The sequence below is a fragment of the Coffea arabica genome, chromosome 2e (genome assembly GCF_036785885.1).
Source record: "Coffea arabica cultivar ET-39 chromosome 2e, Coffea Arabica ET-39 HiFi, whole genome shotgun sequence".
NCBI classification, from domain to species: domain Eukaryota; kingdom Viridiplantae; phylum Streptophyta; class Magnoliopsida; order Gentianales; family Rubiaceae; genus Coffea; species Coffea arabica.
The window spans coordinates 2,235,062-2,253,720 of NC_092313.1; the positions used below are offsets into that span (position 1 = coordinate 2,235,062).

At 36.2% G+C, this 18,659-nt stretch overlaps 2 protein-coding genes across 4 annotated transcripts; one reads left to right on the forward strand and one right to left on the reverse strand.

The window, feature by feature from the left end:
• Positions 1-3,576: 3,576 nt before the first annotated feature.
• LOC113730046 (U-box domain-containing protein 32-like) lies at positions 3,577-11,856 on the reverse strand. Of its 3 annotated transcripts, XM_027254478.2 has the most exons (8): positions 11,241-11,856; positions 10,216-10,319; positions 9,930-10,051; positions 9,626-9,730; positions 8,220-8,505; positions 6,646-7,173; positions 4,447-5,193; positions 3,577-4,050 (listed from the first exon to the last, which is right to left on the reverse strand). In XM_027254478.2, exons 1-8 carry the CDS (start codon positions 11,416-11,418, stop codon positions 3,868-3,870), a joined length of 2,253 nt encoding a protein of 750 aa, XP_027110279.2. In that variant the 5' UTR covers positions 11,419-11,856; the 3' UTR covers positions 3,577-3,867. The 3 variants fall into 3 exon arrangements, with proteins under 3 accessions (XP_027110279.2, XP_071934179.1, XP_071934180.1); XM_072078078.1 differs by lacking the exon at positions 11,241-11,856 and having other exon boundaries at positions 9,626-9,737; XM_072078079.1 differs by lacking the exon at positions 11,241-11,856 and having other exon boundaries at positions 9,626-9,747.
• Positions 11,857-14,432: 2,576 nt separating this feature from the next.
• LOC113730049 (uncharacterized protein At3g49055-like) lies at positions 14,433-18,650 on the forward strand. Its single transcript, XM_072078080.1, has 5 exons — positions 14,433-15,563; positions 16,069-16,145; positions 17,260-17,377; positions 17,473-17,589; positions 18,085-18,650. The coding sequence occupies exons 1-5, from the start codon at positions 14,649-14,651 to the stop codon at positions 18,445-18,447; spliced, it is 1,590 nt and encodes a 529-aa protein (XP_071934181.1). The 5' UTR covers positions 14,433-14,648; the 3' UTR covers positions 18,448-18,650.
• Positions 18,651-18,659: the final 9 nt, after the last annotated feature.

Consider the following 18,659-nt stretch of genomic DNA (forward strand, 5'->3'; position numbering starts at 1 on the left):
TCCAATTTCCACCTTGGAAACTTCAACCTTTTCAAGCAAAGCATCTATTATATGGTCTAATTTCTCGTATAGGCTCTCGGATCTTGAAAAGCTGTTGCTACTATTTGTGAACCTGAACTTAGGATTTTGAAATGAGAAAGAAGATGTCCGATGAAGGTGATGGGCGGCGATTGATTGAAGAATAAGAGATAGGAAAACTGATGAAGAAGAAGACTCTGATTTTGTGCGGTGTGTGATGGAGAGAAAGAGAGGGTAGATCCGTTATAAATATTGTCTGAGAGAATGAGTTGAGAGTTTTGTCCAAAACCTCCCAATTTGCTCGGGAATGATTTTTTAGGAATGATTTTTTAGAAATGATTCCAAAAATGGCATTCCAATAGGCTTAACCCAAGCAACAAATAAGGGGTTTATTCCATTCTATGATTCCCAAACCCTTTAATCAAGTAGTCCCTGAGTTTGATAATAAAAAAAATTGACGATGAAGGGTAGAGAGCTGATATTCTGTTATTAATTCTTAGCAAATTACCGCATGTTCACTTTTCCCCCTCTTTTTACATGTTGTGTTTTGATTGTCTTCTATTTCACTTTATTTACACCTTATTTACATACACTGATTTGTTTGCATCATCAACACATTTTTCAATCACACTTTTATCTCACATACATCATATCAAAAAAGTACTACAGTACTTTTTCACAAAATTATTTCAAATAATTTACAATCCAAACACACTCGTAATGTTTGGTAAACGGTGCCTATATCTCATGTGTTAGTTTTTTTTTTTTTTGAAATAAGTGTAATTAATTTGTGAAATTATATAAATACAATAATGCAATAATTATGATTGTGTGTATTTATATGATAAATTAAGTATAATTTTAGAAGAATGAATGGGTTGGGTGATTTAGAAGGAAGGAATATAAGCAAGAAGTTTCGATTCGACCCCTCCCACTAATACTAAAAAATATGTAATTTAAGTATATTAACAAGTGTTCATTGAGCATTTATTGAAAAAAATTTTTTATTGTTTATATGATAATGTTAAAAAGTGTTTTTTGTTTCAAATGATTCTCATTAAAGCATATTGCAAAAAGTGTGATTTCTCCAAAATGACACTTCACAATATTTTACGTGGTCACCAGTTTCTTTTGTATCATTCTTTTTTTAAATATAGAAATACAATGAAAATGGCATGAAATAGTTAAGATTATGTGAAAAATGATAACCAACTTAAGTGCTAGTGTGCACCTCGGGCAATACTGACGAGGGGAAAAAATAAAAACATCCTAGGTCTTTTTTTTTCCTTCCCATTCCAAGGTCATTAAACTATTCAAATGATGTAAGTAATACTTTTGAAAAATCAATTTTTTAAAAATTTCAAATTGATTACTCAACTAGCAAAAATGTTACACTAATGACCAATCCAATGGATTTCATCGTGAAATCAACTTGAAAGCACTACAAGAGCAGATCATTTCTTCCACTTTCATTCGTTTTTTTGGGTAATACTCCCGCTTCCAGTCAATCATCAAATTTATTGAAAGATAAAAATTAATGGCGGATCAGATCAAAACAAAAGACTCTTACTGTCATATCCGCACTACTCTTTAAGACTCTATCCAGTAAATAAAAGCATAAATAAGAGTTACAACAGCCACCGGATAAAATTACCTATTCGTGTAGTGTTTTTTCGGCAGATTTAATAACGAAATTCATGAAAATGATCATCAATTAACACTTTTGTTAGTTGAATTACCAATTTGAAACTTTTATTAGTTGAATTACCAATCTACCATGTGGTATATTACATTTGTAGTATCTCATGCGTTTTTGTTGTTGTTGTTGTTAATGTCACGCTCTTGTTTCTACAATGTGATTTATCGTAATATACCACATTATAGAATTTCCCTAAAAAATATATCATTTCAATAGTTTAATGGATTGGAATTTTTTTTCCCTATTAATAATTGTTCCACTTCTCCATTTCTTTTTCTCGATTGATCTCATACATTTACTAGCACCAAAAATGAAAAGAATGCCATAATATAATTACGATAGAAATTAGAAGGTACTAACTACTAGGGGAAAATGGATGGATCAGATGATATAAGGGAAGAGCGAGAGATCTGATTCAAAACATTTTACTTTTTTATATATATATATATATATAAAGTAGTACTAAAATAATAAAGGGAAAAAAAAGGGCGCTGGTGACTTCAGCATCTGCACGTCACGCTCCTGTAGGCACTACAGGAGTTGTGGCTTGGGCTCCAAGCAAAGCCAGAATTGAATAATTCGGGTCCATTTGGGCAAATCCGTACGTTCTACATTTCATCGTCACCCTTTCGAAAGCGTGCGCTGATGGAGAGTGACAGAAATAGAATCGTACACTCTAGAGTGACGTGTAAACAGCGGTTGTACGTCATGTGAATCACGTGCATGCTAGCGTCATAATGAGCAGTGACAAGGGACCACCCTCCCCAGCGCCATCTATGTTAGTACAAAAAAAAAAAAAAGTGGAATAATGTCACATACCTCCCCCAACAACATTTACCATTATTGCACAAACCTCCCCTCTGGTATTAAAGATTACAACATACACCTACCTAGTACCTCCCTGCCCTGCTTGTCTGCATCGACAAAAATTCCGCAGAATTTTGCTCTGATTTTCTTAAGGTAACCTTTTTCTTATTATTTGGAAACAATTAATTTCAACCATTTTTTCTCCAAATTATGCAAACCACTGCTCTTGTCTTGTTACCCCCTCACTCCAGGGAAAAAAGAAAAAGAAAAAAGAAAAACTGCCTTCCACGGTAGCCAATAACATTCCTCCTCCCCACGCCGCCTTCCGACCCGACCATCACAGTCCAACAACCCAAATCCACCAAATGGAACTAGAACTGAGACAAGCATTTTCCACGGGTCAACAGGGGCAAGTGAGTCTAGATTAGCCCAAGGGTAGGACTGTGAGTGATACTGGTGTAATTACAGTTAGCAACTTCGAAGGTCCAATTGGAGGAGATTTTGGAGTCCAATTACTATAATTACATGTTCAGATACTCCAATAAAGTAATTACCGCGACAATAATCGCTACAAGCAAGACAATTCATTAAGACAGAGATGGTGCTGGGCCGGATTAACTATAAGAGCCAAACAGGGCTTGGGCAGAGTAGATACAATAAGCCGACCACGGATGTTAAAGTGAAGATCCTTCATCCATGCTGGCCTGCAAGCGTGACAGAGCCAGCATAACTGCATAAGGGTAAGGGGTCCAACGCACGCTGGTTTCTTTAGCATACAATAATATACCTGAAATTTTGTTGCAATTGTAAGTTTTGAACATTGTTCTGCTGTTACTTCTTTTCATGCTCAATCTGCAATCTGAACACATGCTTCTTTATACCGTCCCTAGAGCAGAGAAGAATCTCTATCACCACCATCGTCATGGTCAAAAATTCAAGATTTTCGAAAGCATACTCCAGAGTTTTTAATGCAGACGTAGGGGACCACCATACGCTTCTAGCAATTCCTATTCAAGAGTTTGGTCTGATCATAACCCAGAGAGACTCGAAAATTAGAAAGCAGGAAAACGTTTCATACTTCAGCAGTCGAATTACCTAAACCAACTGAGAACAACACTTTGGCCTTCAAGTCAAATATAAAACATACATCAGCATATTCTAAATATGCTACAGAAAATGTTTCCAGTGGTTTGAAAGACCTCATTCCTGGAATAGTTGATCATATGACTCAAGGCACATGTAGCTTGCACTGCTATGTTTTCTCTTTACACTTTATTACGCATTTATAAGGTATGTACCAATGCTTGTCAGGTCTATGTACTCCTAAAAAGCAAGAAAATGTTTCAGGACTTTTGTTGCCATTCCTGAATTGCATAGTAAAGAGCGTAGTTAGGAAGCAGATCGCAATGATCGAGCTGTAGGTTTGTCATAGGTGAAGTCTTGTGACCGCTGTTCAGCCATCCTTTTATTGCATCGCCTTCATATGTAAAACCATCAGCTGCTATGTGTGGATCCTTCATTACTTCCTACAAATTCAAACCCAGAACAAGCATATCAGCGAAAAGCAAAAAGGCTCAAAAGCTGACAGCCTTTTCTGTACATCAGACTTTGAAAACAAGAAATGATGCAATTATTCCGGCAAATATTGTGATTTCCTAACTAGGCCTCCCCAAGGCACTCTAATCACCAATCACTTGCTGCAGCACCACCAACTGGAAACTTACTCATGAATTTAACAGATAGGGCAAAAAAGCATGGTGATTTTGTTTCATGGAAATGGTAGTCATGCAAGATACAGAATAATACCAATTACAGTCAGATAATCAGAGCATGCCACCCTAATGTTAACTCAAAGTCCGTAATGTCCTAAACTGCACAGCTTGTGCAAGCGATGCATAATTTCGAGTAATTCTCAGGATTACCTGAAATATGGGACAGACAAAATTAGAAGGAATCCGTTGCTGAGCAGTCAAATCCAAGCGCGAAGAAGTTGAACCCAAGCATGACAAAGTGCACAAGTCTCTCATAGGTTCAATTACAGGCCAAACTTCTGCCACTAGGTCTGGTTGATTGAGTCGGTTCTCCTCACAGCACCTTAATGCCAAAAAAGCCAACAGTGTCACTTGCTCAAGGGGCCAGTCACCAGCTGAATGGTCCAAAACAGTACTTACATTCCCAACTTCCATGGCACACCGCATATCTCTAATTATACTGGAGGCAGGTCTTGCTGTTAAAAGTTGTAATAGTATTATTCCAAACGAGTATACATCAGATTCTGTCACATGCCTTCCATCAACATATTCTGGTTCGAGATATATAGAAGCCTCCAAGTCATTCTTACCATATGGATTCTCATCATTTTGGAAGTTTTTGATACCTAAGTCACTTATTTTGCTGACAAAATTGGCATCAAGAAGGATGTTGCTAAGCTTTAGATTACCATGGACTATACTGCTTTTGTGTGCATGCAGGAAGATGAGGGCAGAGCATATCTCGCTAGCAATTCTTAGGCGAAGTTGCCAGGGAAGAGAACGACTTTTCAAATGGCCAGCAAGGTGATCTTCAAGGCTTCCATTTTCAAGGTACTCATAAATAAGTGACCTAGATTCAGTACAGGCACAAAGCAGTGTGACAAGGTTTGGATGCCTGACCCTGCTTAAAATTTCTGCCTGTGTCAATCAAACAAATATGGAAACAGTTAATAACAACTATTTACTTGGTACACAATGACTCACGGAAATTTCATCTAGAATTCTGAATGCCCTGATGAACCATTTCTACCTAATAACCATCAAGCATGGGATTATTCATCTTCTCCAGTTAAGATGTTCACTTGGCAAGCATCCAAAGCTCATCACCCCAGTGACAAAGTACAGATTACATCTTCAAAAATTTACCCAGTTTTATTTGCTTACATCATCATTACAATTTCCAATACACCTTTTTATCTTCCCAATTACCTTTTTATCTCACATACATCACATCACAAAAAGTGTTACAGTAAAAATATCCCAAATAATCCCAAATAACTTACAATCCAAACAATGCTTTATCTTCTGGTTGACAGTGACGTTACAAAACACATTTGCAGTAACTTCTCCAACTGTATACAGAGATCATGTATGATAGGGTTAAAAGAGAACTTTTATTTTTTTTAGGGAGGGGAACTTCAAATCCTACACAAGCAGAGGAATAAAGCTGCATTGCGTTTTCCCCTGCAGCTTACATGAACAGTCACATTACACCTTTTCTATGTAATTGCTAAGGTGCACATACAAGGATTATTTTTACTGCATTTTCAAAAGATTTGAGTAGGGCAATTTGAATGATTGGTCTTAACTACAACATAAACCACTGTCTTCCAACTAGCCATACTGCACAATACTGCTGGCTGGTATCCATAATTTGAGCTAATTTCCCATGCGCTCTTTTTGTTTAGTAGAAAAAGATAATATGGATATGAGTTGCCAATCTTAGTACCTGTGCTTTGAGCATTTATCATGATGAGCAATGGATAAATTCTGTTCCTTTGTGCTAATGTGCACAATTTGCATAGTTAAGTAGGGCCTTTGTCATTTAAAAAAAAAAAAAAGAAGGTAGGCCCTTTGTCCACATATTGTAAAGCTTTCACCAATACCAATTCAATTCATTGTTTCCAAGAAAAAAAATAGCCATACTGCATAACACATAACACTACATAAAGATGGAAAAATTCCACATTCATGTTCAGCTTTTACAAAATAAAACTATGTCTGAACAAAGATAGGACAACTTCACTCATGGCGACTAATTATTGAACCTAGAAGATGAAATGGCAGCCCATGGAGTAAACTAAGGAGGCAAATGAATTTAAATTATTAGTAAAGTCACCACTATGAAAGTACCCCAGAGACCCAAAAAGATGGTATAAGGTTTGATAATGCCAAAGGTTTTTCCTTTCCTTTGTGGGGAATGGAATAAGTCCTACCAGTTTAAAATGTACTTTTTTCGATCAAATTCTTTCACACTATAAACAACAGGAATAAACTCCAGAACAGCAAATGCAATGCAATTTATCTTTTTTCTAAAGAAATTGCATTCATCTAGATAGGATAGTTCATGTCAAGAGTAAGGGATTTTACCTTGTGTTCAAAATCGGAATCACTTTGAGAACCACAAGAGGGCAACATCTTTATAGCTACCTTGACATGGTGAATTATTCCCTTGTAAACACTCCCAAATCTTCCCTCTCCAATCTTCATCGATGGATCAAAAGTTCGAGTAGCCTCAATGATCTCCGAGAAAGAAATATCAAAGAAATGAGAGACATGCATGGCACAAACATCTTCTTTTACCATTTTTTGAAACTTATGAGATTCTCTTAATGCCCTTTCCTGCTCTTTCCATAGCAGATCACGCTTCCCCTTGAAACTTATCAAGAGTTTCACTGCTTGTAGAATCTTCTCCTCTAACTCCTCCTCTGTAGAACAGTTTTCCATGAATTTTCTTTCTAAAGAAAGCTTTTGGTTCTGGACCAGCTGAAGTTCCTTTACGATTTGATTGTGCTTATTTTTCATTTTTTCTAGTTCTTGCCTTTGCTTTTTCAGCAAATCTTCCATATAACTTCTCGAGTTAATCTCTTTCAAGTAAAAAGTCTCTGATGCTTCAGCCTATCATAATGCATAAGAATGAAGGATGAGAGATAAGTAATAGAAGATGCAGATCATTTTGCTATGTTCTAGATTAGCTTCACAAGATATAGTCAATAAATTCATTTTGGAAGCTAGTAGGTAAGTGCTTTAATGCAAATGGTTGTACATATATCTCTTTGATAACAGAAGAGTGAAATAAAAAAATAAACTGACACATAAACGAAAAGCACAGTTCATTAAAAAAACTTAAATTTGTATTTGCAGCTATTGGCCAAATTATGCATATGAAGGGCAGAAAAGCAAGAGCTGTTCTAAAACATCCCAAGTTTTTTCAGGTGCCCCTGCCTTTTCAGGGTAAGAAGGGGCAGAGAAAATGCCTCAAGTTTGATCAAACAAATTCTTCAGCTATGCATCTTCCAAGCACTGTTCTAAAAAATGCAAGTATTTTGCTCCCATAACAGCATGTACTTTACAGAGATATAACAACAATAAAACTGAAAAAGAAGGCAGTAGACGAGGAGGAAGGAAAGAAACATATGAACTTTGATCAAACAAAGCTACCGTGTATGTTTCCAACATATCTCTGTCACCTCTCCGTCCTCTTACTAGCTCCTCAGTTTGCCTCTACTTACACTTTTCAGCATCTATAATAGCACACTCTGATTGATTATCAATCCTTCCTTTCACTTCAAGTTTATCTCCCTGGAATCACTTCCCCAACAAGTTAGGAGTTGGTGATCACTAAATAACTGTCTCAGTAACTACCATGTTGTAGTAATCCCCAAAAGTCTCACATCGAATCATACTGGAACATTTCAGTAGGCATAAAGAAATATGGCCCCCAAACATACAAAGCAGGGGTTTTAAATGATTGGCAAAAATATAGTGAAACAACGCTTTTGATTCAATTTTGCTTATAAATGAATATTAAGAAAGAATCCTTCATCAGGTTCATTCAACTTCAGTGACTCTTGAAAATAGCAAGGGAAATGCTCTCTGTTTCAAAATTCAAAAGCTGCATGATTACCAACAACTTGACTTTCAATTGAAATAAGCATGCATACCAGAAAATCTACAGATGAAGAAAAAGGTGAATCTTGCGAACTGCTTGGTAAGTATAATGATGAGCCATCGCCAGTCATTGAATGTGGTAAGTATAATGATGAGCCATCTCCAGTCATTGAATGTGTTAAATTCTGACCATGAACCATGTTTTCTTCAAATTCAGACACTGTAATCTTAACATCTTTGTCAGCATCTTCTTTATGATGTTGCAAAAATGATGTCACCTTGTTTGTTTTAGAAGACAATGGCACAACCCCAGCTAAATGAGATCCAATTTCATCAGACCTAGCTCAAGAAAAGGATTACAAACCTGTATTAGTAAACCTTGACAATGATTCTTTAATACATGCAACCAAAGTCATACTGTGTACAACAATGATTTTACATTCCCTTTTTATCATAGTTGAGTTGTTATATACTAACATCTACATTTGTTCTCCCCTTAACATTTTGTTAAGTCAGTGTTCTTATTCTTCTCTTCATCATTTCGAAATTACAGCAGCTCAAAATGACAAAATGATGTTTAGATAAGAATATGTACTCTTAGAACAAAATCCGCATGCCTACTGAGTAATGCAAAAGAAACATGAAACTAAGGCAATCCTTGTCCATGGACTGGAAAATTGACAGTTTGAAACATAAAGAGCCACAGAAAGCAGAGAAAATAAAGAATCTTAAATTAGTAAGAAAAGTTGCAGAACAAGTCCTGACACTATCTAAGGCAAAAGAGTTCGGAAGCAATAGCAGCAAGGGTCCACTACAGTTTTTTCAAAATAATGGACATTACAACGGAAAAGCTGCTTCACAGTAGAATTTCATGTTCCTCTCCCAAAATCCACTTGCAAAGTATAATCCAATCTGGTAGGAATTTATTTAGCTTTCCTTAAGATGGCACTCCACAACAACTTTAACAGAGTCTCAAGTGAGACTTTATCTACTTTAGCCACCACAACAAGAAAATATGAGAAAAGAGACTATATAATCTGCTTAACAGTAAAAGCACAAACGTCAGATTAGATTTGAAACAATTAATAGCAATGAGTAAGAATTTTAGAACAACATTAAACCTTCTAAAAAAGTTAAATCTTCAGAAAATTGAACACTTAACAATCATCCTTAAATTGTCTTTGCCTGGAATTCAGATTTCCAGTGACAAAAATATACCTTCTAAGAGAGTCAGAATCTATCTATTTAACAATGATCTGCTTGGTGTTAGCGTGGAAGTTCAGGCTTTTGGAAGGCTAGACTTAGCCTAATTCAGATCCCAAGCTCGAAATTACATATCAAGAAGGAAAAGAAAAAAAAAAAATTATGGTACAGCAATAAGGGGACTACTTACATGAAGAGGAATACCACACGAGAGCAGGACAAATGGAAAATAAAAATAGTAGAATGTTCAGAATACCTAGTCCGAATGAGGCAACCTTTACAGGAAAACCAAATTTGGCATGGAACTGGTGCATGGTGGCAAACAAAAATTGCTTTATTTGACTTGAGTTCTGACAAGTTCCTGCAATCTAGTCGAGTCTGAATCAGATGAATAAATGATTAACAAAGATAAAGGACATAAGAAAGTTACTATCAGGAAAATAAACTTTTGGTGGCACAATTAGCCTCCAATAGGGTATGTGCTTTTGACACCTCCTCGACAAGTGTTACTCAACTTCAAGAAAGAAACAAAGTCTTATGAAGTAGATTAAATTTCATACTCGGAGTAGTATTTCTCTGCAGCTGCTCCCATAACAAGCCATTTAACTCCATGATGAGAAATGATGTGTAGAATTCCTTGCTCGATATTGCTCATTTCAATCCAAATTTTACCTGGTCGAATCTGCAAAAATACATAACGTCATTGTCTCTGAGACGACAAGCAAACAGTACCTTTTACCATTAATTTTGGTTCAAGTGTATATAAATAAATGCCTGTCTGATGCCAACTTATATTAATCTTGTAAAGCAGTGAAAATGACTTGGCAGCATGAGATGAGATACTACCCCGACTTGCTCAACAAGTTGAAGATACTGATTCAAAATGCTGTGCATCTTTTGGTGTTCAATTTCCTGAAATTTCTCAACTGCTTCTGAAAGCCTTTCATTCACTGTAAACATATTACAAGAAATGAGGCACAATCATGTTGAGAATTAAAAGAAAATTTTCAGCCTGGACATACAATCCAAATAGAGTAACAAGACAGCATAATCAACAGTACCAGACCAGATTTTCGTAATGAAAGTTCATCATAATAGAGGCGTTAAAGTATTAGGACAATATTTTTGAATTAGTATCCTTCTTGGAGTCTCTTTTACCAATAATGTCAGGAGTCATACAGCAGAGAAAATCAAACAATAATGCTGCCAAAAGGGAAAAAAAATCCTGCTTAAAGTTGCATCCACCATGATTTTCGTCAGTTCCCTCAACCAAATTATCATTAAGCTGACATATAATACTCCCTCAAACCATTCACTCCTTCCACACGTGACAACCTGACGGCCAGTAAATAGGAACTTCACTCAGCAAGCAATTTCAGAGCAACTATTCAATGCCAAACTCTTTGAAACTTTGCTATAATGGCAAAGCCAGGAATATGTATGGATATCCAGTCTAAAACTTCTTAACTTTCCATGCCAACAATAGTTGCAGTGGATCTTGATCTCAAATTTCATTACCACCCAGTGGAGTTTATCGAATTCTTGATTTGTAAAGAACATGGACAAGTACATTATAGCATACACGCGACGCAGTCTGTGGAATAATAGTGCATGTACGTACACTTCAAACTCTATGCTACTATAACGACTTGCATAAACAGAGGAACCAAAACTAAGGAAATAAGAAAACAATTCTAATGTTTGAAATCACGACCAAGCCCATTATTATCCAGAGATAATTAAAAGGCTCTATCTCTGTTTTTTTCTTTTCGTCTGAACAGATACTACTATCTTAGCAACCAATTCAACACACAATTATCTGAAAAACTTGAAAAACCCAATAACCAAAAGAATCAGATGGCTAAACTTACTGAGGGAAGGTGAATGAGTAGGCTGATGAACATGAAGAATACAGATATTTCTTCCAGCAAAGCTTTTCAATGCCCAGGACAACAAAGATTTGCCCTCCTCCACATTCTCTCCCACAGCCACGAAAATCGTGTCATGGACATCACATACCCCCTCTGTCCTTATTTCTCCTTCACCCATCGTCACCTAAATTTTTCAATCCGCCAAGAAATAAGGAGAAAATGCAACCTTTTTCTCCCCAACCCCCCCCCCCCCCCCCTTTTTCGTTAATGGCGAAATAAGACACGCTGAATGAACAGAGTTCAATCACTTTGGGCTCTCTTCCGGATCACGATTCAAGAATTACAGAGTGATGCGATGATAGTCACGCCAACCATAATCTAGAGAGTGAGCGGTGGGACGCCAGATAGGGGCAGAGATGACTACCTTTTGGGGAAAAAAAATTGACAAGAGATGATAATGAAAAAGAAAACAGTAGCTAGTAACTTAGTGAGAGTCTGTGATCAGTGGAAAAGCTTAGGAAATATCACCATATGGGGAAACTAAGAAGATTTCCGTACTGATGTACTCTCTGTTACTTCCCTTTTGTAGAAGCCAAGCTAATAAAACGTGCCCAAGAAAATTGGGTGTCCGAACAGAAAAATGAATATATTGTGTTATAAAACTGATGCTAATGTGATATAGATTTTGAGTTATTTGTGTGATAGATAATATGTTAAGAAAATAGGAAAATTAAAGAGTTGAGAAAAGTAAGAAAACAACTATTATTCATGAGTTTATTGCCAAAATAACTCTCCTTCCAAGGTATATACTCAAAGTAACTTAATTTTAAAATTTATTACCTTTATGATCCATTTTTTGCCAAATAGGCTGCATATATACCAGGATGAAAATAGGGGCATGCTCCATTTCTCTTTTCTATCTAATAAATTTCTAGATTTTCTCTCTGAACCTTCGCGCGATTTTTTTTTTTCATTATCTTTCTCTTGTCAAACGTAATTCTGATAATTCAATATTTATATTAACAGCATCTAAAACTTTAATATTATCCTTATTGTTGTTTCAATTGATGAAAAATATTCTTCTTGAATTGATAATTTCAAGGTAAACAAAAATTATTCTCTTGTCTTTTTTATTATGGGACATTCTTACAGGCCTTCAAAATATTTTGATTACTAACTGTTTAATAAATGATTTTTCACATCATGTGTTTGATAAAATTTTTATGAGGAACCACTCTATAACAATATAGATTCATGCCTAGGATGTCATTTGCCTTTTATGCTTGTAAATTACATATACAATAATCCAATAATTTTTAGTTTGCAATTAAAAATTTGAAATTTTTAGCTTGATTACTCTTTGTAAAAGTTATTTTCAAGGAATAAGAATGATAATATAAACAAATATAATAGCTTTGAAGTTTTTGTAACTTTTCTTATTATTGCTTACAATTTTCATTGTAATTTTTATATGTTTTAAATTTAAATTTTGAAAAATATTTGCAATAGGTTTGATGCATTTAAAAAAATGCAGAGACTAATAATAGCAAGGTCAATAAATAGTATAATTTGTTTTAAATAATTATAAGGAAATTATCAAAATTATGCAATCTTCTTGTGCCTCTATAATAAAAAAATTTTAATTTTTAGTTCTTGTTGGAAACTATAGACTAAATTAAAATTTTCCTTTCCTGTTATCCTATATAACAATTAGGATAATTACGTGACAACAATAATATCGCTATGGTAATAAAAAAGTGTTATTTTGGCAAAAAACTTATTATTTCATTCACTCAAATGGAATCTCAATTTTCTATCTCTTTTGATAGAGAGGGGGTAACCCCTATTTATAAGGAAAAATATAGCAGTTACCTTCTTCATAATAGTGATCCAATATTCTCTTAAGAAGTTATATCGACTGTAGTGCCAACTCTATCGAAAGTTATAATAACTTATTGAAAGTCGTACCATCTCTATCACCTCAAAAATCGTAAAACGTGAAAAATTTGTCACCATCCAGGGGATGAGATAGACACTCACAATATTTAATCATTTCACAAAATATGAATTGGAAAAAGAAAAATAAAAGACTATTAAAATAAATGGTTTTAGATACTTTTCTAAATTTGCAACTTCATTTTTGTTTAAATTTAATATCCCGGCCTAAAAATTTTTTAAATTATCATTTACTCTTTGAATTTAATTGTATAGAAAATTTATTCTTTTTATCTCAGATAAAGATAAAAGTACTACAACCCACATTTGAACAATATATTAGCTTCTTTCTTTCCCCCCTCCAAAGGTTAGTTCTAGTATGATTGTTAAACAAGATTTTAGCACATCAAGCCAAAACTAGACAAGCAACTATAAAAACACTGAAAATGCCAAAATTAATCTCCAAAACCCTAGTACTTGACTAGAAAAATAGCACATAAGGCACACAAAATCAATGTGTCAAGTTGGTTAGACAAGTACTCTAGAAGAATAGTTTAATTTATGCCATAACCAAAAAAAAAAAAAAGAAACTTACAGAAGTGATCCCTATTTCAGGGTAAGAATGCCATTGAAGTGAGTTAAACTTGAGCAGTATCATACTCGAACTTGAACTTGATCACTATCAGTGTTATTCGAGTTCGAAAAATTTGAGCTCGAATTCAGCTTGACATAATGGAAATTAAGATCGAATTCAACTCATTTGAGTTCGAGTAAACTGCAAACCTTATCAAACTTGAGCTCGAGTTTTTCTTTTTTGTGTTTAAATTTTTTACATTTTAAATTTATCAAATTATCATTTTGCCATCCATCGCTTTTTTTACTGAACATTATCTAATGTAAATTTATTAAAACAAGAATCCATAATAGTCACTCCATAATTAAAATATGTAATGTATAAATAATATAAATACTTGATTAAGTCCATTGAATACTCGAGTAGCTATTATTGATGTTTGAACTCGACTCATTACACGGTACAAATAACTCGAGCTCAAGCTCAAATTCGGTCAAACTTAGTCGAGTCAAACTTTTGATTAAGTCCCTCACAAGTTACTCACGAGCGATTTGACCCGCTGCACCCTTGTTTCTGGGTGTGTGGGGGGGGGGGGGGGGGGGGGCCCTAAACAAACTGCATCCATACTTGAGGGGAGTTCACCATAATTTGCAACAAACTGTAACCCTTTCCCCGCCAAAACCCACTTATGAGTGATTGACAATTTTGAGACACCCCGGTCTATTCTCTGTTGTACATGTGCTGCCACTATATCCCACCTGCATTTCCTTCTCCTGAGTCTTGACTGGTAGTTCGAGTTTTCTGATGATCCCTCTCTCTCCCCGAAAACCCCCCTTCAATTCGTCCTTTTGGGTCTTCCCAGCTAACAGGAACACACCCGAACTCGTATCATTGACAGCATGGAACCAACCTTGGGGAATGACATCAGTGGCCAAGATTCACGGCCATTAATTGAAACCGAAAACTTCTCCCATGATCTTCAGGAGCTACGGTTAGAAAATGAATCCATGGTCGCCGAGATTGAATCCCTTCGTGCATCATATCAAACCCTCCAATCTAGCTACACAGAGAAAGAGGAAAAGGTAGCCCAGATCAATCAAGAAAAAGAAGAGCTTTTTAAGCAAAAAGCTGATCTCTTGGAGGCCATTAAAGAGTTATCGAGCGAAAGAGACTCCCTGCGCGATGAGTTCACTAAGCTTGAGGCCTCTTCGAGGGAGCAGGAAGTTGAGGGGGTGCGGGAGAAAGAGGAAATCAAGGAAGAACTTGAAAGTTGTAAAGACAGACTCGAGGAGCTGTTGAAGGAGAAGAATGAAAAAAATCAGTATTTTTCCCAAAAATTGGGCATGATTAAGCAAGGTTTGGCAAGGGTAGTTGATCGTTTAGATGTAGAAGGGGAAGAGCACAGCAATGAATTGGAGTTAAATGGGGATTTGGGGTTGGAATTCAAGGGGATTTTGGAGTTACTAAGTAAAGTTGAACTGAAATTGGATGAATTTACGGAGAAAAGGAAGAAAGAAAAGAGGGAACTTGAGAGTAGTTTAGTTAGCCTGACAGAGGAGAACAGAGATATCAATAACTTACTGAGGATCGCCCTAGTGGAAAAAGAAGCAGCGGAGAAGAGCTTAAATAACCTAAAGGGGAACAATGAACAGAAGAGAGGGGCTATCTTGCAAATTGCTGAAAGAAGTTTGCAGAAAGTAGGTTTTGGCTTTATAGTCGGAACTGGAGGAAATGAACTGTCATCTGAAAACTCTGCTGCTAATTTAGCTCCTAAATCGGATAGTAGTGAATGTGAAGAGGAGGCTGTTAGTTTGGTAAGGTTCTGATTTTCATTCCTGGTCAATAAAATATGTAGTGTTGGCTATGTTTTCTTGTCTGAAAAATGTTGACTCTTGTTCATTCGGTTCTTCATTTATATTTGTAAAAAATTGTACCAGAATGTTTCTGCAGACGTTTGTAAGAAAAATATTTTGATTAACGAGAAGTTGCTAATTTTAATTTTGCAATTTTTCTCTATAGAGACTGCACGCAAGATGTTGCCTGCCTATTACACTTCCAGACATCAGTCTTTGGCTTAGCTCTTCCATACAGTAGTACACTGCTCATGCTATTTTATTTAGATGACTTTTGTTGGAATGAAACAGGTTGTGACCCACTTACAGACAAGCACATTTCATACACCGATGTGCACACACACATAGAGCTCTATTAAGAAGCTCTAATTATCAACTATTGTCTGTACTGAGTGCCACAGAGGGATAAGGTGCATTGCTTCATAGTGCTAACGAGAGGTCTAATTTTTATGATGTTTATTCTCAGGCTTCAACTGTGGAGAGAATAATGAAGAACTTGCGACTTGAAATTACCCAATTAAGGAGGTCTTTGGATGACTCTAGGTAACATTTCACGATTCTCATAAAAGTATACAGAGGTTCGATTTTCCTTTTGGCCATTGCCCTGAGGCAGTGTCAGAGGGGAAGTTGGGATGAGTTACTATTTCCTTGAGCGGTGAATGAGGATAATTAAAGGGATGTATTTGTCTGACAGGGTGAAAATAACACTTGGGCAGTTCTTGCTGAGTGAATTTCTTACTATGAACTTCCATATTCTTGCACCTTTTTTGATCAGAGAATGTTCTGCCTGGCACTAAAAGGGTCCAGAGATGAAATAATTGAATGTAAGCTGGAAAATAGATAATAATTGAAGCCCGATTCAAAAGTGGAAAAAATTTAAAGCTCGCCATTTTACTTTTCTTCTATAATCTCAGCTGGACTGATGCTTTGATAAATTTGGGCATCACTTTTGCCATCTGTCAATAAATACTCCTCCTTAATCCATGTCTCAACAGGTATATGAATCTCAGATACATTGTTTAACCTACATTTCTACCCGGTATGATTAATTTATTTTTGTACAGCAATCTGGGAACTCGGTTGTTCTGTTAGTAGTGAGCTCCGAATGTGTCAACTAGGAGATTGTTAGCAGTTGTGTCGTATTCGTGTTTCTAACCGGAAAACATACAAAATTGTGTTTCTATTGGGATGTCCTCTGAAGATTAGTTACCTGGGACAAACACAAAGCGTTACAGAGCTGCCTGGCATAAGTTGAAGGAGTCTTCTTCTTTGATATCTTGATACTCGTTTACTTTTACTGTCATCTTTATCTTCTGCTTTAATCCTGCTGGAGCAACCTTTTCAACCTTATTATACATCTAAAGTAGACTAGGATTCTTCTGGCCTAACAAGTCAAAGGTAAAGTCATAAAAGGTCTTCCAGAGTGACAGCTACGTCTGTAGACTGAATTTCATGACGAGAATGACCCTAGTATGGGCAATTTCTATTTCTCGCTTTGGTCATTTTAAGTGAGAACGCATCTTCTGTGTATCAGGCTTGCAGAAAGATAATGTTATTTAGGGTTGCCAAGCCAAATGGTACTCAAGCACAAACTGTTTTCACTTGAATATGCTATTCTCTTTTTGCTATTTAACTTCTTAATTCCAATCACTGTCAGGTCAGAATCTGAACGCCTTCAGAGTCTAACAGAGATGCAAGCTCATAAAATGGCAGAATATGTTATGTACATCAAAGAGCTCGAGGACAGGGAATTGATTTTAACTCAAAAGGTTAGCATCTTTTCCCTTAACTGAGATGGTTATTCATTTCACTTTTCCTTAGCCTTCTGCAACTGAAAAAAGCAGCATCTGTTTTTGCTTTTCTTGTTAACGTTGAAGAACTCCATGTAAAAATTATAGAAACTGAGGAAGAGGTTGCAAGGTGGAAAGAAGCTTGTGAGTTGGAGGTGCAGGCTGGAAAATATTTAACTGAAGAGCATGAAAAAGTGGTAATTGATCTGCTCCTAATTTTTATCAACGTTTATTCTGCTATCTTCTCCACTGGCTACACTTTTCTGTTGCAGTATTTCATGATGTGCTTCTTTGGTGAATGATCAATATAGCATCAATTTAGAAGTTGGTAACTGGAAGCAACTAAATAATTATGTTAAGCAATGTTTCTTGTCATACTTAAATTATACAGTAGATTGTTAAGAGATCTAAACTGGTTTATTGGGAAGAGGCATCTGAAACTCTTTAGATTTCTGATATTGTCTAATCTTTTGGTGCATTCAACAACTCCATGCATAGCCACTATAACTTGGCTTGGCTTCCATCAGGGGGGGAAAGAAGTTAAAAAACAGACCACTTATGGATCTTCCTCCCATTGGAATGGGGAAATAAAATGGACAAAGAAGAAAGACCTCAGTAGTGCATGCCCATTGCCCGCGTATAGCTTTGGAATTCCATGGTTCTGATGGATTTTGATGGCCGTGTTCCATTAGGTTCACATTCTACAACAAGAACTAGAAAAGACAAGGACTGCTTTGCATGTGTCAAAAAGCAAAGTAAAGCTCAAGGACGAGCTAGTAGCCACTGCAATTGCTGCGCAGGAAGCAACTGAGAGATCTCTCCAGCAGGCTGACAGCCGTTCTGCAGGACTCCTTGCCCGAATAGAAGAGCTGACAAGAGAGTTGGAGGAAACAGAGAAGAGGGAGCGGGCTAATCGGCATAGAATCAGGCATATTTGCTGGCCATGGCGAGCTCTCAAGTTCAACCCTGCTAATACTGCAAATAGTACTGTTAGAAATATCAGACGGATGCTACCCGAGATGCAAGCCTTGCTACATGAACGTCTCAGTGTCTAGCCTTGTCAGACCAAATTGAATGTGGCTAAATTGCACGAGTTGTAAGATGGCACATTCTAGCTAGATGTGGAATGTCTGTACCTTTAATCCAGTTACGTGACGTTGTTCTACTTCTTAGTAGAGATGTGGAATGTCTAGGGCATGCAAAACTGCATGCAAATAACACTCCTATCAGCTCAATCTCTTTTTGAACTTTTCTCTAAGGGCCGGTG